Source organism: Zootermopsis nevadensis, unplaced genomic scaffold (assembly GCF_977971745.1).
Source record: "Zootermopsis nevadensis isolate Lab colony 2312 unplaced genomic scaffold, Znev_1.0 Znev_ptg000055l, whole genome shotgun sequence".
Classification (NCBI taxonomy): domain Eukaryota; kingdom Metazoa; phylum Arthropoda; class Insecta; order Blattodea; family Termopsidae; genus Zootermopsis; species Zootermopsis nevadensis.
The window spans coordinates 4624-28985 of NW_028259187.1; the positions used below are offsets into that span (position 1 = coordinate 4624).

General features: G+C 37.2%; 1 protein-coding gene across 6 annotated transcripts; it reads right to left on the reverse strand.

Annotated features, from left to right (window-relative positions):
• Positions 1-2570: 2570 nt before the first annotated feature.
• LOC147871440 (NADPH:adrenodoxin oxidoreductase, mitochondrial-like) lies at positions 2571-24168 on the reverse strand. 6 transcript variants are annotated; one of them, XR_015538786.1, is made up of 5 exons: positions 20790-20935; positions 20054-20400; positions 16941-17045; positions 13879-14073; positions 2571-8680 (listed from the first exon to the last, which is right to left on the reverse strand). XR_015538786.1 is itself a non-coding variant. In XM_087361218.1 (5 exons), the coding sequence occupies exons 3-5, from the start codon at positions 20080-20082 to the stop codon at positions 8634-8636; spliced, it is 288 nt and encodes a 95-aa protein (XP_087217344.1). In that variant the 5' UTR covers positions 20083-20182; positions 20256-20400; positions 20790-20935; the 3' UTR covers positions 2571-8633. The 6 variants fall into 6 exon arrangements, 3 of the variants coding, with proteins under 3 accessions (XP_087217344.1, XP_087217346.1, XP_087217345.1); XM_087361218.1 differs by lacking the exon at positions 16941-17045 and having other exon boundaries at positions 13879-14090; positions 20054-20182; positions 20256-20400; XR_015538788.1 differs by lacking the exons at positions 16941-17045; positions 20790-20935 and adding an exon at positions 23957-24168.
• Between the last annotated feature and the right edge of the window lie 194 nt (positions 24169-24362).

Consider the following 24362-nt stretch of genomic DNA (forward strand, 5'->3'; position numbering starts at 1 on the left):
AATTGTATGAACATTTATTATCTTTCTTTAAACTTGATCATCTTTGAACTATTACCTTTGTAAAATGTAATATCTTTCGTCGCTGATCACCCTCTTTGGAAGGGTAATGCCTTTCACCTCTTTAACCAGTCTGAATAAAGAAGGAGGCGGAGCAACAAGGCCGCGTTCTTTGTACCTATACTCCACATAGTTTGGTGCCGAAACTCGGGAGCCTTTCTTCGAGGTAAATACTAAGAGTGTGTACGAAATTAGAAGACGTTACGAACCATCACTACACTTCAAGACGTTCAGACCTCATAGGGGGAAGAGACTAAAGCGATTTAAAACGCACTACGGGCGGACAACTAGCTCGCAACGACCCCATTGTACAAGGTAAGTGGTTTGATTTGTCACAGTATTTGCAGTTTCGACTATTCAGACTTGTATGAACATGAAGATATGCATATTAATTACCAACATAGAGCATATTCTTAATTATGGTGATTATTCCTAGCTGTGGGCGAAATACAAGTCGGTCGGCAATATAGCAAAATGCGAAGAATACATCGACTCTGCCAAACGTGCCATTCAAAGAGGTTCACGCCAGTTAGAGAGGAAACTCACAGCTTCAGCGGCGAATCTGACTTTGACAGACCCAGCACTCGTCACAGCCGCGGCTCCGATATCAATGTCATCTTCCATCAGACTGCCTCCAATTAAACCAGAGCCCTTCTCAGGTGACGTAGAAACTTGGTCGCGGTGCTGGGAACAGTTTCAGTCTTCAATCGATAAAGATTGTTCGCTATCCACCATTAATGAACACATTTACCTCCGTAGTTACTTGGAGGACAAACCAAAACAGTTGGTCGACGGCATCGCTGTCATAGCAGAAACTTACGAAGAGACAAAGAAAATTCTGCAAACTCGATACGGAGACAGAAACAGGATAATTCAAGCTCATCTAGACTTCTTGGAAGACGTAAAACGTATCAAGTTTGCCACTCCGGAAGCGCTAAACACCACTTTTATCGAGTGCAATCGCCGTATACAGGCATTACGCGCACTTGGTGAAGATGTCAACGGCTATGGTAGAGTGTTAGCGTCGAAGATACTGCGTGCTCTCCCAGATGATATCTGTCGGCGCTGGATTATTCATGTGAAAAGACAGAGCCTTTCGGAAGGCGACATATTACTATTACCTTTGTAAAATGTAATATCTTTCGTCGCCGATCGCCCCCTTTGGAAGGGTAATTAATGCCTTTCACCTCTTTAACCAGTCTGAAAAAAGAGGGAGATGGAGCAACAAGGCCGCGTATCTTTGTACCTATACTCCACAAGTTTTCTGGGGCTGATATTGGGAATGCCATACAATGTGCATTGATGGACACGATTAGAGACATTACAACTGCCAAGTCCTTTCTCAATAACAGTGAGAATTCCAAGGTGTCCCTCTTTAGACCTTGCCCAGAGGATACCCCTGGTGCTTCAAAAATGACCTGGGATAAAGTGAAACGTCATCAGATGGAAGACCCACCAGTCACAATGGTGAGTGTATCTGGTGTTGACAGTTTCAGTGTTGGAGTTCTGGTAAACGACACAGCAGATGTCAGGAGGGGAGGGGGATTGAAACTGAATAATCGCATCAGTTACTGATCTGTGTTGATTTTAATTTAATAAAAACTTAAACACTAAAATATTATCAGAATCTTGTAAAGAAACAAGCTAGCGACACCACCAGAAAATAGAACAAAATCATAATAGAGAATAGCTATTAAATCCCTCAAAAGTGTGTGAAGTTCCAATTCAATGGGACCCCACGTTCACACTTTTCCGGGGATTAACGAAAAATGGTGTAACTGTTGAATCCACTTCAAACTCTGATTTTCTGTTTCATGAAGAGCCTTCTTAATATTGTCCTCCCATCTATGTCTCCCAAATTCTCTTCCCTTCTAATTACCCTACCATCTCCTGTGTATGGTTGGTTTGATCGCCCTAATAATACACAGCAAAGAGTAAAGTTCTTGCACTCTTTCCATAAAAGCAGTGGTATGTTCTGAATGTTGGACAGACTATTCAAAGTCCTATTACTATAGTGCTTCCCTAACATAGCTTTGCTTTGTTAACAGGAACACATGATGTAGGCGCTTGCCACTTCAAAACCAAGAGTGGATGAAGAATACATAGCAAAACTAGAAAAATTTGCATAAGATTTTGGTCAGCGGTGATAACTTCGATACAACTGTTATTTTCTCTTATATAATACTTTAAAATTTTTGGCAATTTGTGAGTTTCAGGCAATGTGGTGACCAAATATAAACAGGTATAACAACTACTACGTCTCTTTCTGACTGATATAAAGCACTGCAAAAATTGATTCTTACATCTCTTGATGAATGCCAATACCACCAATTAAGGTACTTCAATGTGTTTCTATAATTCATAACCTAACTGGTTCATTTTGTAAACAGCTTGCAAGGAGTTACTTAAAACCCATACACAAGGGGAAACACATAAGTGAACAATAGCAATGAAAATTTCCACTAAAAATTAGCCAAATAAAACTATGGAAGTTAGAAATTAATATTATGCTGATTAACTTTTGTTCAGACCCGCCATAACCTTCACAAAGACCTCACATAGTTTGTAGTGCATAATTTTCCACCTATAATCACCAGAAACTAAACAAGGGAATTGATTTAAAACACAGTAAACTGTTAAAAATTCATTACTTATATAACAAACATCAACAGTAGGATTGTCAAGATGGGACGCATAATTTTGGAGTCACAATTCAACCATAAAATGCAATAATAACTTTGTTTTTGAGTATTACCAAAACAAAACAGCCTGCCTGATATAACTGATGTGAGGATATTACCTGGATGGCTCCCTGGTTCACACATTAAGAGCTTTTGAAACTGTCAGATGAATGTAAGCGCATGTTTAGCTTTAACATTATGTGCATTGTATTTTCAAGTCAAAAAGTTCAGTCAGAACCGACATAACGGACAAGATGACAACAGCTTGGCATTGAACATTATAAGAGTAAACATCTAATGACCACAGTGCTGAAGTTGTTAGCATTAAATTGAAGTACTAGTATTCAAAATATAGTGAGAAAGAGTAGGATATAGTACCCAAGATAAGACACGACCGCGGAAGTGTTAACTCATAGAAACAACCCAAAAACTGTAAGTAAAGGGCGACCAAAACCAAACAACGTGAAACCATACAGTAGCTGCCATATTCAATAGGTACAGCAAGATGCCACAAGCAAAGAGCACAGACGTCAGTATTAGGAACCATGACCAAAGACAACTCAAACATGGTTGTAGACCACTGCGATATATATGTAAGAAGGATGTGACCAACGACGATAACTCGATAGAATGCGAGCACTGTCAGAGACTGCAGCGGCCTCACCAGAGGAGAATTTGATAAAGCAAAAAGAAAGAACTGCAAGCTGACATGGTTATGATCGGATTGCAAGCCAAAAATAATAAAGATGACTGAGATAGAAGAAAAAATAACAGAAAAGCAAAAAACATATCTCGCACCCATTGGAAGCAGCACGATAGACATCATATTCTGCAGAGGAAACAACATACGTGTAAGGCAACAGTGGACTACACGTCTAGCCTAGCGCCACTCAGTAAACACGTCCCAGTCATCGCCACCTTCGACAAGCAGACTAATGCAATGCCAGTCCATCAGAAAAGAGCCACAAACGTATCGAGAAAGCTTGACTTGCAAGTCCTAGCAGAAGCAAGAGAGGAAATTGAGTCAATTCAAGTAGCCATACACAGCAGTGTCACAAAAGCAAATCAACAGATACAACAGCTACTCCAATCCGCAATAATCCCTGTCAAGAAAAGACAAGCAAAGCCATGGTTCAATGCGCACTGTTAAAGAAAAAGACGGACTACTCGACAAGCCTTACACCAAGGAAAACTCTCAGAACTCTCCCAAGACTTAGCGACATACTCGATTGCAAGGAAACAGTACAAAATCCTTCTTAAGGATAAAAGGAACACTTATATGGTGCAGATATTGGAAATCTGGTACAAGAGGCTCTAATGCAAACCATTAGAGACATCACCACTGCCACTCGCTTTGAGCGTTTACATACAGATGACGGTCAGCCCCGATTCAAACCTCGAAGATCACGTGGCCCAGGAGTAGAGAAAATGAATTGGGATGAAGTGATAGACAATCCAGGGCGCGATGTTTCATTTACCAATTAATCAAATTATGCAGACAGCTCGCGAATGGGTCAAAGACCACTCTCCATGGAGATTCCACACGTAAGCACTTTAACGATAAAAGTTGCAGTCATGGAAACTCACAGACCTAAACGGTATTTCACCTTGTTTCTGTCACCATGCAGGAAACAATAAAATCTAGTAATATCCTATGCACAAGGGCTTGACCTATCGGAGAGTGCTTTAGAGCTCGTTAAAGAGAAGACGAACCACGTATTTATGAATTTTATATTCATCGCGAAGTTTGGTATTGGAAAAAAGATGGTATGGAGTATCATAATTATTTGAAAGGAGACTTTGCTGATACGACAGCCCGTACCTGTACAGATATTAAGATGAAACACAACTGAGATTCAGTTACAAGATTTGGCAAGGTTTACCTGGCGAGGAAGAAGGGCGGAAGTGACGCCGGGAAACTTTACGCCAGAAAGATCATGAAGAGGACATCACTGAAGAGGAGTGACATCGACCACACGTGGACGGAGCGTCGCGTATTTGAAAAAACGCTCGACACTCCTTCCTTCGTGCAGGAACAGGGAAGACCTTTTTGGCGGAGGCTATTGCAACAGAGGCAAATGCCACATTATTCCCACTATCATCAGACCTTGCAACGAACTCAGCTGCAGAGTCAGTGCTACGAGCCAGAAGCCTGTTTCATGCAGCAAGAGAGTACAAACATAGCGTAATATTCATTGATGAAGCAGATTCGGTGTTTTCCGCAAGGTCTGACAATGAATCTGAGTCATCGAGAAATATAAAAACTGAATTTCTGGTTCAGATGGATGGTACAGTATTTTAAAACAATTCCTTTATACACAAATTGTGCACATTCAATGCCCACGCCCAGTAACCTCTCGTAGCCTGTGTCTGTGGCCTATTTTCTCTTCCTAATGTTAACGACATTCTATTTTCGCGTTCTGGTTTACATTGTATCGAAATACCACAAGGTGCATTTTTCTCTGCTTTGGAGTTTTTATTTTTGCATATAGCATTTCACTTTAAGATATGAGCTGCCAACCAGGAAATATTATCAGAACTTTTTGTTTTCAGAGCAACGAGCTGCAGACGCCAAAAAGGAAGGAAACAAAGGACGTGGAAAAATTCAGAATCCCTAACATGGCATACATAGTGTTGGAATGTTAGTGTACTTAATCCACTTGTTCAGTCTAACAGACATCATTTATGAAGTAACCAATAACCTATAATAATCTTATTTGAAGCTATTGATCTATGGCAAATCTGAACGAAAACAAGGAACATCACAGATACAAGCCAAGACATACGAAAAGTCAAGGTAGGAGAAGAGCATACCTTACGTTCACCTGTTAATTTGAAACAGAAGAAGCATCCATTCCCTTCTTGACTATTCTATGAAACTCAAAAACAATTATTTAGGCTGCATACAAACTTATGAAGGTGAGAAACATATGCCCTCAAAAATATCAACATTTAAACAAACAACCAGATTCAGAAACCAAGTCTTCAAACCCGCCTTAGTACAACAACATACAAGATTAAACATTTACAGGACTGTAACAAGACCGGTACTATTGTATGGAAGTGAAGTCTGGACACTTAGAAAAACGGATGAGAAAAGATTGCAAGCAGCAGAGATGAAATTTATGAGGAAAACTGCTGGCTTTACACTTTTTGACCACAAAAGAAATGAAGAAAGACTAGAAAAACTGAAAGCCAAACCAGTCTCTAATTTATTCAGAATTATCATGCCAATTGGAAAGATCACACTGAAAGAATGGACTTTAATAGAATCCCAGACCAACTTTTGAACTACAGACCGAATAGAAAGAGAAGCCTGGGAAGACCGTTAAAAAAGATGGAATGAAACCGTAACAGGCTACTTGGAATAATACCTGATATATATATGATGATGATAATCACCGATTTAAAAGGGTCTCTGATTGCTGTTTGCTGCGAAGAGCGCCATCAGTATAGCAGACTTTTAAACAGTTAGTTCACTTGTACTTTGTATTCACCTATTTGGGCAGTTGAAACACAAAGGACATTCAAAACCTTTCTTTATCCGTGGGTAACTTGGCATATCACACTTTAGCTTGTATGCATAAAATTTTTATATTATCCTTTTATCCTTTCCTATCCATTCAGTTTTTGTTAATATAAATACATTTTGTGAAAACAAAGATAGTTTTTGGATTAAGATTTTTAAATCTCTCAGTAATGTAAATTAGCTGTGAATCCCCCCTATTTTTAAGAAATGGGACAGTAGACACCAAGATCATGTTTTTCCATAGCCTCACCACTGCCTTAAAGTGGCCCTGTATGGAAGGCGTGATAATTGTTCATAATGGTTCCATCTTTCGCATTTTGTAATTGTAGTCTGAGCATGCAATAAAATATGTTTGTTCCTTGATGTGAATGAATCTGATGACCTTACTTGTTGTATGTGTAATTACTCCCAACTTTTTTCTTTTTTATCGTTTGAGTTTTACTTCATATATATATATTTTTTTTTACTTTTAGGCATAACTTTGTAGGAACTGAGGTTTTCACAGCAGTGTATCTGAAGATGGCCGTCTTCTGGGTTGTTGCAACGTGTAGCCCTGTAGAGGTTAATCGACATTTTGGGTGTGTTTGCCGCCTCCATCATCAAGGCGATCGCCCTGATGGAGGAAGGCAGGGAACTCCGAAACATCGCTTACCTTCTACCAGACTACACAGTGCAACAACCAAGAAGATAGCCATCTTTGGGCACATTTTGTGAAGAAATGTTTAGTTGAATTATACAGAGTGAATGTCAAGTGTCTTCGAATACCTTATGTTATACAGTCCCACACACTTGTTAATCAGTGTTTGTTTATTACGCGTTCTTTGCGCAGAGTGCATAGCCAGAATGAATTATCAGTTGGTTATATCTGTCCGTCAGTCCAATCAATTCAACTCCAGAACCACTGGATGTATCTGGATGAAAGTTGATGTGGCATTCTACACGACATAAGAAACGTACTTTGAATATCCTACGGGCGGTGATGATAAAATGACAGGCAAGGAATGTTGTTAGGCAGACACTCAGATACTGCAATCTAGTGGCCTAAATGAGAACTATCGAACAGTTGGGATTCAATACCTCTTTCTAAATGTAGGCTGAAAAGAATACATAAGGATATTTTGTGTATTCCTGTACGGAATACAATTTCTGAGCTCTTTTAACTATAGCAAGACTTCACCGCTTCCTTTATTTCTTTTTCTTTCCTTCATCATTTTGTCATTCCATGATATCATTTTAAAAGTTGGCTGTACTGCATTACAATGTTTCTATAAATGCCATACACATAAAACCAGCAAGTGGCATATGGTTCGATTGTTCTATATTTCCATATCAGGCATCTGAAAGGAGAGCGGCATAAAAAGTTCAATATATTTTGCTCGACTGCATAACAAAAAATTCGAAGGCCTGAACATTCACCGTAACAATTATACTGCACTTAATTCTAACATAAATGTAACACTGTACAAATATTTTAAAAACTGTTAAATATAAAGCCTTAAACCTGGACAGACCGTAGTTCCTTTTTATATTTTTCACTACATAACTTTCGTATATGTAGAGAAGTCTCCCAATTAAAATGTTTGTTGCAATTTGCACACCATTCTTAAAAGATACTGAACCTACATGAAAAATTTCATCACTGAACTCTGCAGAAAAACTGAATTACTTAAATATTTCTGAGGCCCTATTTCGCTGATGTGGTTCTCAAATAAGCAACCAAGACCCAGATAAGGATGGGTTGGCCAGTTGGTTAACCATGGATTATTCCATTGCTGAGCATGAATAGCGCTTGGTTTGGTACCACAAAACTGATCTCCATATCTGAACCCATAACATAGCAGACCAACCGATCAATAGGTTGTTTCAAAACTCCCTTTTAAATGAACACTCCAAACATTCCAGTTTGTTTCTGTTCATTAAATGTTAAAATAAAAAATATATCAATAAGGAAAAATTACGCAGACACAAAAACCACATAATTTCAATTTGACACAAGGCAAACTATTCACATCAGAAGAATCTCTTAACGGAACCAATTCTCAAATTCAGTACACATTACGCAGTTTTTAAATGCTTTAAAATCTGCCTCAGCCTGAATTTTGATGTAACTAGAGCCCTCTTCAGTGTCCTGAGCATTAGCAGCAATAATCCGAGGTAGACTGTCACACGTTCTGCAGATTTCTCCATCTGTAAATCACACTGTTGGCTACGCAGCCATGGTTCTGTGGTACGATAAAATGTTCTTGCTTCCCTACCTTTCAGAGGGACTGGTGTCTGTTCCTTGTTCATACAGCTACCAGCAGATGGCGACGCTGTACCTGGAGCTGCTACAAGTCGCACCACCACGCGCAGGACACAAGTAGATATCAGCTGTTTTCATACCTTTGGTCACACTCCGATGACCACTGTTCCCCTGGAACCAACATTTTACTCAGTAGTTGTACAAGTATTAGACGTAATAATTTCTAGCAAACAAAAAACTACAAAATTTTCAACTGAATGTAAACAATTTAATTAATATAAAAATAATGAACATCTCATGGCAAATTCCCATATGGAAATCAGGTCTTTATAAAATGGTCTCCCCCCAAAATCACACAATAATGCTAAATTGTCTAAAAGCAACAACAGTAAGAAGAAGAATTCAATTCGTTCACTGATGTCCTTCACAACAGCTGAGAAGCCAAATGAATGCAACATAAAGTATATCAACATTCCTATAGATGATGTTCAAAGCAGAAACACATTTGGCTGCGGGAGTGACCTTCAAATTACGAAGCGCAGTACAAGCAGAGAAGTCTGATTGATCTATATTTTGGAAATGCTTGCTACTTTTCAGTTCAAAATAATTTGTCTTCATGTCTGATTTCTAGGAACCTGAAGATTAAAGTATACAAAATAATAATTTTGCCTTGTTTTGTATGGGTGCAAAACATGGTCTCTCACTCTGAGGAAGGAACATAGATTGCAGGTGTATCAGAAAGGGAGTTAAGGAGGATATTCGAGCCTAGGAGAGAAGATGATGGGGTATGGAGAAAACTGCCCAGGATAGGGTTCAGTGGTGGGTTATGGTTAATTCACTGATGAACCTTTGAGAACTCTGAGCTATCTACTTAGTTATGGATTCTTCTGGGAATTGCAAGGTGGAAGCAACACCATTCAATACGCAAAAACAAACTTATGCAAAGACATTAGATTGCTGATGTTTTTCATGTGCTCTTCAAAAGTGAATTGTGTCTTGTCATAAGGAGAAAAGCTTCCAGCATAATGTAAGTACAACTTAATCTCTAACTTCTCCTTGAGGATCTCAAATATAAGCTTACTAAGATGTTAAATATCAGCTTACTAAGATGTTACATTAAAGTCACGATTGAGTCCTAGTATTGACAAAAACCTGTGTTGCATTAGTCAATTATAGAATGAAGCTATACCTCAATTTCCCCACGTCTTCATAGCATGGTGCTTAGTTAAGCATCACAGATAAATTTGCAGTCTTTATAAGTTTGAAAAAAACTGATGCTTGTCTCAACTTAAAATTATTATACAGAATGATTTACATTACCTGCAGTAACATATTCATAATTTTCTATAACATTTATCATTTGAAAGAGAATTGTTGTATAACCTACAAGTCTCTCCTCACATTTCAATAATTTATTCAAATCTTATATTAAACATTTTGAAGTGTGTTGCTTGAATTCACATCTCAAGACCAAATACAGATTATGATGGAACAGAGATAATTCTGTGCACATAATCCTCCTGTAACTTTCAAACACGAAACGGGATTGTGTAGGCCTACATATATCAGCATCCTTCACCTCAACATAAGCCTATCACAAAATAAACAGAAAAATTGTGAATCTCGATTCAAACTCACCTTAATCTTTCCTTCCATAAAAAGTAAGTACACACCAATGTAACTAAATTCCATCATGTCGACACCAGTGCAGAACTGTATTATTCGTCTCCATGTCTTCACTGTATCTTCTATTCAAGAATATTGTGTGCATCTTTATATTTTAATCCGTGACTCAACGTTTAACAGCAGAAATAACCCTTCATAATAACACGTTTCATATTGTTTAACATAATGCACACTGCAACACTCTGGAATCTTCTACTCCACAAGACAAGGAGAATTAATTTTATGCAGCACGTGATTGCACACACACAATTCATATTTACCCAATTCTCAACCGACATTGTTAAGCGTTCATAAAATAGAAGCCAAGACAATAATTACACACAGCCACAGTAATCTGTATAACAGCTGCCACAATCTATTACCCTGAAAATCATCGACACCAAACAAAATCCATATTTTATTATGACATAACTATTCTCCAACGCCACGCTACCAAAGTCACAGTATTTACGGAAGTAACTTTGCAGCTACTAGGAACAAAGAGCATCGTGCCAACCAAAGAGAGCCAAATGTACATATTTAAAATATCTGCCTTAAATTAATTTACTTTCTGTACTCAATAGATTACTTCTTATTTTTTCAGAAGAGTACATTGTAAACGAATCGTGAAATAATTCTTAAAAACGATCTTCAATCTACTAATTTCATGCATTGTAAGCCTTCACAAACGAGTGACGCTCAGCTAACAAAAGAGGTGCAACAAACTGGAAGTTGGTGAACCTGGCTGTATATCACAAACTGAAGATGTTGATATGACGTACGTGCTCGTGTATCTTTTCAGACAGTCCTACCCCATAAACTCATTTTTCCATCTAAAGATACAAAGATTAAAACATGAAACAACACAATCTTAACTGCTGCTTGGTATGGGAGTGAAATGTGGTCTGTCAGATTCAGGGTTTTTTTAATGAAAATCTCCACAGTTCGCTCCCTTCCAGTATTATCAGGATGATGTAATCCAGGTTAAGGTTGGTGGGTCACATAGAATGCACAAAAAATTGGTTATAAAGCTTTTGAGGCCTTTTCGATCTTGGCACAGTGGTAGTATAGGCCAATATTAAAACATATTTTAGGGAATTAAAACCTGCATTGGACTGATCTGGTGCAGGGTAGGGACTGGCTGTGAGCTAAAGCAAACTTGACAATCATTTCCATAAATAGAAGATAATACCTTGACTAGCCGAGCCTATTACCAGCTTCTCAATGATTGTGCCCTATGGAGTATTTTAGTTGTTCAATATACAGAAGTACTTTTCTTTACTATTTTCTTACGAATAAAAAACAATTGGACTCATATTTCCTTGGTTGTTGATGCCAATTTCAACCTCATATAAATGATATGCAACCTTGTATACAGTCTTCCTACCTTTAATATTACAGGAATAGGTTAGTTAATGTCAATGATGTATGTGCTAAATCAGGGTTGAATGTGGTTTTGATGAGGAGTAAGATATCTTCATGACTTGTCCCTTTTCTATTATAAACAGAATGCCTCTTAAAACTGGATACACTTGCCTGTTAACTATCAGAACTATAATTCATACAACACACTCAGTCATAATTTGTCAAATACAAATAAATGTTCACAATGCTTAATGTACTGCAACCTCAAACACCTCAAATTAACCCAAATTTTAAACTGCTCGCCTCAGTTTATTTATGAACTATTCATATAATATAATTTCTTAAAGTTGGTTCCAAAATTCTTTTATAGTCATAAATTTGATTGATTTATGAAGAGACACCTGTTCTGTTTAATAACTGGTATCCAAACATGTGTATGTTTAAAAATCTTGGATGACCACAGCTTCTAAAACACCCTTCTCAGTTTCTGATTTGATTTAAAATTCCTCACAACTCACTGGAAGATTTCAGTCAGTCCCTTCTACTTATGAGGCTTCACCCCTCAGAGAACATCTCTGATAGGCTGGCTTCTCACAATGTACACTTTTGACTGTTGAAATCAAGGAAAGCCCTGCACTTTTGCCTTAATCCATTTTCCTTTAAGTATAGTTTAGCCAGTCTGTCACAGTTGAATCAAATGGCAGGTCCAACTTGCATGCAATGAGTTCGCAACTGTGTCCTTATTTCCCAACTCTGTGCAATGTTTACACTTTATAATCCTATATAAAAATATCCAATAATATCGCAGAAAAATGAGTAACAAACAGAAAGAAACATGATCCTGGAAGAACTCATACTCTTCCATTCAATGCATAAATTATAATGTAATAAGTACGCAATAAAGGAAAGGGTGTTATGTTCATGGGTTGTCACCATAAGACATATGTTACAGTCATGACCAAAGAATCACCACATGATGACAGTGTCTTTCTGAATCACCAGATTTACTGAAGATGCCTGTAATTGAAACTTGTAGAAGATTGATACATGCCACTTGAAAAAAGGGCTTCAAACTCGTTTCTTCAGAATGATAAAAAATCAACAAATATTATACTCCTTCACAGGTACAAAATTTTGTGGAGATGCAACTTGCCACATTGTCACAATTACCACATATCTGACATTCATACAATCCTTACAATAACTAAATTCTGTCAAATCTGTAAAGGTTGCACATCACTTTTATATGCATTCCTTGCACAATGTATAAAATGCTCAGTTTGTGACCATCCACCTGTTCACGTTTGTTCTCCAAAAGCTGACTATACTTTGCAAAATTTCAATGATTTCGTATTTGAGGTTTTTCTAAAACTTCTGAGCGATTTTAATTTTCGTCAGAATTAGTACCCCAATGTGCATGAAGCTGACGTCAAACTAAATATTTTTTTGGATCAATCACCATATAATTTTCTGTACATAACCAGAATTATCATATTAATAATTTTCTCAAAAACAGTTGGTTATAAAATCAACTGTTGTGAACTTAAAATACAGTCTATTTGGCTGTCTAAATTACTTCCAAGTGCATGGCTTAGGAGACCTTAAGGTACATCACCAAATTAACTACTTTCTCCTACAAATTTTATATTAATTACTTTTGAATATGTTGAATCCCAACATAAATTATGTTTATAAAATGGTTACAACAAAATTGTCTGTTTACTGTTGACCCATTACAGTTTTATTTTCAACAAGTAGGGAAGTGCCAACTGGGGTGATGCAAAGTGGGGAATTAGTCCCTGACACATCTAATGTAGATATGAAAGCCCAGAAGGATGGCAAATGGTGTTCTCGCGAAGCTGCGATAGGTCCAGCAAACCAGTAGTGGATTGAAACTGGTTTCAACACAAAGCAAAGCCTCGGGAGGAGGTTTTGTATAATGACCCATAAAGCAAGCAGACACATCATAGGAGAAAGAATAAGTTAGGATGGGATATGTGATGAAAAACGATAACTTGTTTGATGAAGAACTGGAAGGTAGGATGTTAAACTGGATATCAGGTAAGCAGTACTAAAAATTTGAGGTTGTTTGAATTCGTTCAAAATCATGTCCAATGGTAGCCTTTGGAATTTGTAATAATGAGTCCTTTCATTTTGGTACCAAAGTGTCAGTTGCTAATATAGACATAGAACTAATTTCATCATAATACAAATGGTACGTTATAAAGCTCAAGGATTACTTTCTGCAGTAGTTCATTAGTTATAAACTACCATGCAAGAATGTTACGTTATGTTCCCAGATGGACCAGAGATTGGTGTAATTTGTAATGTGTACTTACCAGTTTGAACTCCAGAAATGTTGGGTACACATCCTCTACTCATGTCAAATGGTACAGCTGAGTCAGCTTGTGTGCTGCGATGCCTGATACTATGTAAGACCATTTCACATTCAACGGTCTCTGTGATGGCTGTTGGAACAGCCCCTCCAACTGCGGACACCACCAGCTTTATGTTCCCCACTGTGTGTGGCGCATCTGCACAAGCAACCCCACTTAACATATTTCAGGATCAGAGTAATAAAAACATCATTCATTAATAACAATTAGAGAATAAATTATTTATTTAGGGTTTATTAAATTATGCTTCTAACAAGTCAGATTACACAGCATTGAATATTAGGATGATTAGCAAATAATTAATTGGAAAGGTACTATCTTGGTATTTGTTCACAAGCACTGTGGAAAACCATAAGAAACTTCAACCAGGAAAGTCAATCCCTGGGCCAAGATTTGAACCTAGTACAGTAGCCGGGGTGAATCTCTGCATTCCATATCTATTAAAAGTAAAAGGCAAGGGAACCAGATGAGTGGGAAAGGGTGGCAGCTAAGAAAGCATATACTGCCCATACTATAAAAATTATTTCCTGGCAACAGTACTTTGTAGCTCGCTGACTCACCTCCTGGGTCAGTAAGTGTTTGGATTATGTACTATATGAATTTGTTTTCCTTATACATGCAAGACAGTGATGCAGACAATAAATTCAGTTTGATCCCAGATATAGTAACAACCAAACTGTTGTAAACACCTTACCATTACTCTTTTGCCATTAAAACATGTTTGATAAAGTATGAGACAATGGGAGGAAAATAAAGTGATGAAACTGTTTGGAAGGAATTTTTCATTAATTTGTCATGAAGGAAAGCATGATGATGAGCACGCTTACGAGGAGGACCATCGGATAAGTTGGAACGGCAGCATTCTTCAAATCAAAAGAAACGGTACTTATAAATTTCGCCCATATGGATTCCGTTGATCAACAAGGAAATCAGCAGTAATATGGTTTAATAGATACCGATAACTGTGTGCAACACTTGTCCTAAGTTACCCGGTAGTCTCTTATCTCTCAAGGAGGACACTAGTGACAGGTTCTTTCCTGCTTATAGGACGCCGGTAGTAGGTTCATATCCTCCCGTACAGAGGACGACAGTAGTGTATTCTCAGGTGTTTTATGGTGTTTGGGTTTCAATGTCCTTTGATGACTTGGATGCCAACACCTTTTTTGCATTGTTTTGATGTCAATTTTTATGTGGTTTCAGAACTGCTCTTATAATTTTTATTTTATCTTTTAAGTATTATATTTCACTGACAGAACCCATACTTGGGCGGATAAGTTCATATAACTGCACAAATTAAATTGTCCAGTGACAGAGACTAGCTCTTTCTAAGGGACTCAACAGAGTAAGTACCTCTCACCTGAAGATGTGAAACGTCGCGAATTTTAAAAAACAGATGATGGAAAAAGTCCTGATTACAAATAATTTTAAGTGTAAACTACTGCCCTCAGAACCCTTTAGAATTGGATGATGATGAAATGGTGGGTAAATGTAAAGTAATCAGGTTACAAGCCAATGTTGGCACTTAGGGGAGAGGAGGTATAGCTCCTACTCATTCTCAACCTTGACACTGGAAGGGGTGAGTGGTCTGCACCATTCCACAGCAGCATTTAATCCACAGAAAAGAACCCCATTACCCATTAAACAGGAACCAGTCTGTACACAGAGGCTAGGAGAAAATCCTCTGCCCCTGTTGGGGATTGAACTTCGATTGTCTGGCCTGTAGCCAGTCACTATTCTGACTGAACGATCTGATTCACAATGAATTGCCAGGTGCTTGTACAGTAAAACAAACATTTCAAGAAATGTTACTGATGACTTCTGCAAGACAGGTAATCTCTCTTAATACAAGACTTTTATGGATTTATTTTAAGAACTCCAATATGAATTTTTGTGACACAAACTATGTCATATAACACAAAACAAATGCTGTACACCAATATCTATTTAGTATGATATGCAAGTGCCTGTACAGCAAGCTTTCCTCCAATACAGATTCAATTATATGTGTGAAAATAAAGTAAAATAATAATCTGCATAATCTAAAAAAAATTATTATATACAGTCTGCCAGATATCCTGTAGTAGCACAAAAAATTCCACTTCTGTTTAGAAAGTTAAATTGATAATTCCTGCTCATGCTGTATCTGACATGACAGAGTTCAATGCCTAAATTTGTGTTAATATTCTGTTTTAATAACTGCCATTAAAGTATTTCATTTACAAAGTCCAAATTTCCATTGAAATTTTAATTTAATACTTAAATTTCTGGTGAGATTTTTTTATTATATTACAAAGTTTATTCATAAACAAATGTCAAAGCAGTATATATATTAATTTATAATTTACTTATTTGACTTTGCACACCTGAGTCCCTATATCCCCACTAATTACTGGAGGCCCCTGTATATTATTGCAGCATTTAAATGTTTGCATTACCAAAATCCCATGTACACACTTGTTAAGTGCAGGCCAAAAGAATTTTTTTTATTGACTTGTAATCCGTCGCAGTAAAACCAAATTAACTTTCGCACTAAAACTTGAAACACTGCAGCTTCTACTGGTCTACTTCATTCCTTCATATGTTCAGACCAGACCCACACAGGAACATGTATCAGTCATTCCATTCTGTTATTCCAAAGATATTTGAGACTACTTTATTGCATCTTAAAATGGTGATTTCAATGAATGAACTACCAATAAATCTCATTATAATGGTTTTATAACAAGTAATAAAAAGGCCTAAATTTTAATTGTGACACCTTACTTTAAGGTAGAGTATTAATTATTCTGTTGACTCATTAATACAAACAACAGCAGAACAATATTAAATCGTGCAAATTAAACTATATTAACTGCAAGAATTAACTATTCATTTAAATTAAATTTTATACAAAAACAGACGCCAGTAACTAATTTAAAATGTGTAGTTATCACCTTTTCAACTTTGCCTAGATTAATGTGCGTGCTTCTTAAACTGAGAGGAGTCAAAGCATCTCCTGGCGTTACCTTATAAAGGGAGATGATCACCAACATTGCATATTTTTGCACAGCCCTCTGAAGGCTAACCACTGGATTTATGCATTTTTAGTGGCATTCCATTTCTTCCAGGATCTACAAATAATTAAGTCACAACAACATGAAACTAAAGGAGTAGTCTCCCTTCTCATCTTATCTCTCCAGACAGAACTCATTCATGCATTTACAACGGATGGCATGAGAAATCTGTAAAATACTTTCTTCCACCATTTAGCAAATTTTCTGTCATGTGATCACCTACATCCAAACCTCCCATATAATCACTATTAAACAAAACTGCCTTTGGACAAGGTATTTTGCTGCCATCCCTCAACTTGCACTTTGCTATTTCTAAATCACTTGTGTGGCAGTTACTTATAACAATTACTTCCTTAGTACCTTACCATTTCATGGCCACTGTACCTGATTCATTTACCAAGAACATAAAGTGTTCTCTTTTATAGATTTCTGGAAACTCTGCAACATGTTTCCTTGTTCTCATGCAGATTCTAACAGCTGGATAAGGAAATGTGTCAAGCACGCTGGTCATTTTAAAATCTGCCAAAATAATTTCTTCTTTCCAGTAGACTCCTTCATGATGTCCAACCTTTCAATAGTGCACTGTGATATGAGCATAAACTACTGGGAAACACTCTGAGGAATGTCTCTAATTCTGATAAGCACTGATTTAAATGTTTGCATGAATAATGGATTAGATTTTCTGGCTTGAAAATTGTCATCTGTGTGAACAGAGTGTATGCTTGCTTACAGTAGCAAGAGGAGTATCATAATTCCTACCAAACTGTTATCAGCAGTGGAAGATACAGTAAAACCCCTCTGGTTGGACACCCCTCTATATTGGACACTTTTAATTGGAACCAGCAAATATCCTATAATTTTACGTGTCCACATCCTATATCTTGGACACCCCTTTATCCTGGAACTTGTCACCCCTTTTGTTGTAAGTTGGACAGGTGCATGCATGCACTTAGTTTCAATGCTTTTATGGGAACTGTTTACAGTTAATATTTTGTTGTTTTGAATTTCTGACTGATGAATGCCTTCTACCTGAGGGTGTGAGACATTGAACACATCATTGGAATGCAGTGAAAGTGAATAGTTATTCTTTTGTTAAACCCCTCACTTGAGTTTTAACTTTGTCAGTACTGTGCTTTCAACTGAGTTAAACAGTGTTAACAGAAATTGGAAAGGTATGCTTTCGCTCATAATCAACCAGGAATGGTTGAAACCTTATTCGGATTGCGGCAAAAATTAGAAAGAGGATGGCAAATTCCAAGATAAAAGCAAAAGAGCAGTGTCTTGTGACGGACCTTTTTACAAGGAATAAGTGACATCATATGTTGAGCTACTGCCATAAGTACAATTAAACAAAATACATTCTGAATATTTAAAATTTCACTGAGGCTGGGGTATAATGTGCAACCATGAGAATGGGTTTCAAAAGATTATTATTATTGTCATTAATTCTTAATTCAAGCAAGCCTACAGTAGTTAGATTATGTAAGTAAATAGATTGCATTGTCGGTAAACTTAAAGTATTGGTGCCCTTCCCGTTGAGTTTATCCATGCAAGTTTAGTTTACTGAAAACAAAATTTGTAAAAATTTAATTTACCCTTTTGATTTTTCTTATAAATAATTTCCCTTTTGGAAAGGGCTCCATAATACTCTACAATTACCACATTGTCAGTACACCACAATTTGAAAGGCTGATTTTCCCCTTTCCCTCTATCCTGGACACCTCTGTAAGTAGGACACATTATCGTGGAACCGCAAGTGTCCAAGTTAGAGAGGTTTTACTGTACTTGTAATTCTTTTAAACCAACAACACCACCCGAATCAGAAAAGTCAGAAACACGCCTGTGCTCATAGTCTGGGTCACTGTCACTGATTTTACCGCCTTTCATTCTCACGTGGGTAGAGAATAACACTGTGTGTAACTGCAAACCGTTTTGAACACAATGAATATGAACTATCAAACCATCTAACCGCTGCTTAGAACAGAAGTGCATGATACTGGATTGCTACTCAGCATACAAACTCATTTCACAGTTTGTTAGCAAAATTGTCCTATATTTATTCCATAAAACAAAGGGGTGCAACATCTTATTCAGTATTTGTTTTCAGGTAACATAAGCTCCGTGGTAAAAATGTTGGAACTTACATAACCCTCTACGCTAATTCTTGGTTTTTCTTGCTTGTCACTTGCACACTCAGCTCATTGTCCATTCACTAGAGCACCATGTTTCAGTCTGTGGCCACCATTACATTCAAATTCCTGCTTTTATGTCATTGCTACCAAAAGTCATTTTTGAGTGGTTAGACTCCTGCTTCGTATGTGGGAAGCCCTGGGTTGAAATCACAGCCTGGAGATTGCCTATCCTGACTGAAGTGTTTGCAGTTTTTCTCAGTCCTTCAAGGTAAATGCTGAGATACTACCTTAAATTATGCATGACCGCTTCCTTCATTTCTCTCTCTTTGTCATCAGTCTTCCGAGTGCTTTGATGAGGTCCTCCATTTTCATCTATCTTGTGCCAGCCTCTTCATTTCCACATATTTTTTTACAGCCCACATCCTCAAAAATCTGCGTCACATATTCCAATCTTTGTCTCCCCTTCAACTGTTCCTTCCATTACCAAATTAACCAATCCTAGGTGTCTCAAAATGTGTCCCACCATCCTACCTCTTCTTCTAGTAACATTTCCTTCGCCTATCCTATTTAAAACCTGCTCATTTCGTACTTTAACAGTCCACTTAATTTTCAACACCCTTCTATAGCACCACATTTCAAAAGCTTCTATCCTTCTTTCTGGCTTTCCCACTGACCATGTTTTGCTTTCTTATAGCACTATGCTCCAAACATATAACTTCAAAAAATCTATCTTAATTCCAGGTCAATGTTTTCTTCATTTACAATTCATTATTCATTGTCATCCTCTCATTCAACATTACATGGTATGAGCTACAGAACCTGCGTCACTGAATGAACTATAAATAAATATGTCATTGCACTGGTGATCATATTGTCTCCTTCTGATGTCAAAAACTAATGATAGAATAATAAGTTTAAAACGTTTCCACTTACTTAGTACAGTGATGATGAATACTGATCATGCAGGGAGCAAGGACCTCTGAAACATTGGTAATCTTCTACCAGACTATACGCCTCTACAGCCCAGAAGACAGCAATCTTCAAGTCCATTGTGTTTTTGATCTGTAAACAAAAATGTTTAAATTAGTAAATGTGATATGTGCATATGATGTGGAGTAGTCGAGTATTACCTTACCTGAGTTGTGGTAAGTCATTGTACAATGATGCATTTATCTTATTAGGAGTGAAGGCGGTTTACTATGTTGTGTGTGCAGCATTTTTCCACACTGTTCAGAAATTTTGCTAATAAAATAGACAGATGCGTCATACCTCACATCATTCTGGAACAAAGGACCACAACACAAACAACTCAGATAATGCAACACTCTTACTAATACACACCATATACACATATAAATGTAAAAATTTTCTGTTTACAGATGAAAAACACACCAGCAACGACCAATCTCTGCAAAACCATTTTCAATTAAACCTTTAGCATAAACTTTTTAACCAGTTCGAAAAGTTTTAACATATACAGTTGTCTTCATTTCTTAACATCGAAAGGAGAAAATACAATACAGTAAAGACAAAAGCAACTCAACCTGATGTCGATCACGTGTATAGAAAGTGAACAGTGTAAAGTTATCGAATAACAAAAACCAATACTCCACAAAACACACAGATTACTACACTACCACTGCTGTAATTTACATAAAAATTTGCTTACTGTGATTAAGACAGTAGAATATAAAATTATCCTTACAACAGACTCTTGAGTGTAATGACTTTAGCCTTCCCACCATTACAATTCTTCTTGAGAAACTGCTGCTTCCCGCCTCTTCCCACTAAGCAAACGCCGCCATTCCATCTGATGGCGTTACCAACGTAAGACTATTACAGTTCTGGGGTGTAGCGTTAGGACTGCAAGGCGTTACAACCCAGAAGACCGTGCGAAGCACAAATTCTACTAATAAAACTAATATATGTCACACCTAGTTTTAGGGCTGAGTTGGACCACATTTCTCACACCGGACATTACTGAATAACTCTTGCGACAAATGTGCCAGGTTAGTATCGAAGGTGGTAAGAGTGTGTACTGTGTATCTGACAAGGGCGTAGTCCGGTTGGTCATGTCGAAACCTCACCTGAAATTTTGCTCATCAACAGAGCCCATCTAGTAATGATTGTGCACAAAATTCCAGCTGCTGATACGCTGTGCAAGGGTGCGAAAAAATTGCTCAAAATTCGAATATATATATATATATATATATATATATATATATATATATATATATATATATTTACAATTCGCGCATGCGTCCGACGGCAGTGCGGCCTAGTAGTGGCATGGTATTCACGGGTACAATGCAACGAATAGCGTGGGGCCAGGCGCTGAGAATTTAGTCTCCGAGGAGCTAGAAGCTTCTGTCTGCGCAGAACAAGCCAAATGCGAAATAGATAATGTGCAAATAAACCTTTAATTCGATGTTCGTGGTGTTAATTGAATATGAGCGTCAAAAATAACGAGAAAATATAAGTAGTTCTTAAAACGGATTTTTATTTAATAGTCTAACAAAGCAGCATATAAAAATTAAAATCATTATCTATCCGCTTAATTAAAGAATATAGTACGACTAATGTAGCGAAACGTCTATTTTCCTACGTTGTATATTAGTACATGTACGTAGTAGGCCAGGGATGAGCGATGAACTACTTTGAAACCCCTTCCCACTCATAAATTATCATCCTCTGACGCCACATAAATACTCAAGCTGCTCTTAATTGTTGTCTGGTTACGTAACGATGCAGTTTCAAATTCACAGGTTCTACAGAACCGAATGAGACAGATGGCATGAATACAGACGACTGTTGGAATGGGCCAGCCGTAGCATTCGCATGCAAAGGCGGCAAGAAACCTCATTCAAGGTACCACTAGACCTAGATGTTTGATAATGTGAATAAAAAAAACACTATCTGATACCAAAAGCTGCATGTCAGTCAATACTTTGAGTCTGCTGAGAATTCAATATTTACACCATAAATATTTTAAGTAATTTTCCTTCAAAACAATTCAATGCTAACCCTTATTGCTCCAGAGACCAAAATCAAATGACCATTAAAATCCGTACAGTGTTTCTCTAGTTGTTACACGCTGACAAACGAATGGTCGGACAAACATGGCGAAGTTAACAGGATCATTTTTTTAACTTTCATTGCAAGCACGCTAACCGAAAATAGTTGAGATATAAATGAAAATGACCATCAGGAAACAGGAAAGTGAGCTTACCCACAAACGTTGGTTCAATACTAACTATTAGACTGAACACATGTTATACCAGTCCCAGAGCCGGAATGCATCCACATCAACTGCAAGGCTTAAAACCAAATGACAATGTATTACACCATTAAACTTTCAATTAATCTGCTTCAACACTCTGTTAAAAAAAACGTTCACTTCTACACACCATTCTTCCATTCATTCTTCAATAAAAGCCTCAATGAAAATAACTGGTTTCAGTGTGGGTTTATGCCAAATGCTTGCTACTGAAAAGACCTATATGGGAGGATAATATTAAAATGGATTTGAAAAAAGTGTGTGAAGGTGTTGACCACATTCCACTCACCGGAAGACAACAGCATTCAACAGAAAATTTTAAATCAACACTGCAATTAACTTTCAGGTTCCATAAAATCAAGGCATTTCAACTTGTCAAGGAAGCAACAAGTTTAAGTTTTTGTCAGCTGAGTATTTTGAGTTTCCTGTAAAGGAAGTTGATACCTTCTGACATTTCAGAAATGTAGCGTCAAGGATTACTGCAACACCTGATGTGTTTAACAATACCTTACTGTCAACAACATTAATCTATAATTCTTCTATAGAAGTAGAAATGTAAGTGTTGAGAAATGCAAATGCTATTTTACTGTATGTGCTACCTGTTTTGAAAAAGAAGTTTTCTACATATTACACAAGTTAACTTTGGACACTTGGCGTTTCACCTTAACATTACTCCATTATTTCCAGATGGTCAGTTTAAATAAATGTAAATTTAGTGACCACGTTTTGGTTACTTACCAATGACAATCCAGTGACCATACAGAGTTCTCTTACAAGCAAAATATACAAATTTAAAACCAAATTATGAACAAAATAATACACATCAACTGTGGTCAGCAAGACCACAAGGTGTCACAACCACCTAGAAGACCACACAGCATCAAAACCAATACAGTCAACATCTTCACTGCCAAGAGAACCTCAAATCTTAAAGAAATACACCCACAGAAGTTAAATTAGTATCAGTATGAATTAGCCCCTTCTCAGATGCTCAATATGACCTTGGTAGATAATTCCAACAGTATCCAAAGATTGTGTCCCAAACTTTTTGAAAGTTTTCTTGTGTGTTCTACTGATGCAGTGGTTCTGACTGACATTGCAGTCATATACAAAAATACACCAGAAGTGAGATTCAAAGATCTAGGGAGCAATGGTTCTGAGCTTTATGGTCAATCAATCTTTCAGAAAATAGGAAATAAAACGTTCTGAAATGTATCAAATCTGGAGCTAATTTAAATTCAAGAAGACAATACTGCTAGTGCACCATGAGAAGTCTGCTGGGAGTGAGGTGGACATAAGTGGTTATGCTATACTCTTTAATAAAATATGTGTCCACACATGAAACACAATATACTGCACGAAAGCAGAAATATGCAGAGAGCACATGCAAGTAAGATCACCCATTCTACCACTCCTGCTTCCCAGCAGACTTTTTGAAGAGCATTTACAGTAATTTGTTCACAAAATTATTTTAAAAGCGTACTCTTTCTTCGGAAAAACCCAAGCACCTAGCAATTTTTAACACTACTAATCTGCAAATACTATAAACTCAAACTTACTTTGTGCTATGTAACGTAAACCCATGATCCGCATTAGCAACTGCTTCACTCATTCTACTCAGCTACATCACACCACCTCTTTAACACCTGCTAGGCATGTTTGTGTTAGACTAGAGAAGATAAATACTTTCACACTCATACCAAGCCACTCTCAATTATTCATGATGCTACTTGTGCATGAGCAATGTCAGTAACAAATACTGGGATGCAAATAAGTGTGCTACATAAGCAAGTACAGCAAAGAATTTTACTGAAAATAATCAGGGTATGTTACACATTGCACTGATTTGCACATTAGCCTATTTGAGATGGCATAAGTCAGCAGGATCACTTGTGTTCGATTCCCAGGAAAGGCAGGGCTATATTTCTACATCACCACATCCTGATTAACTACAAGGCCAGCGCA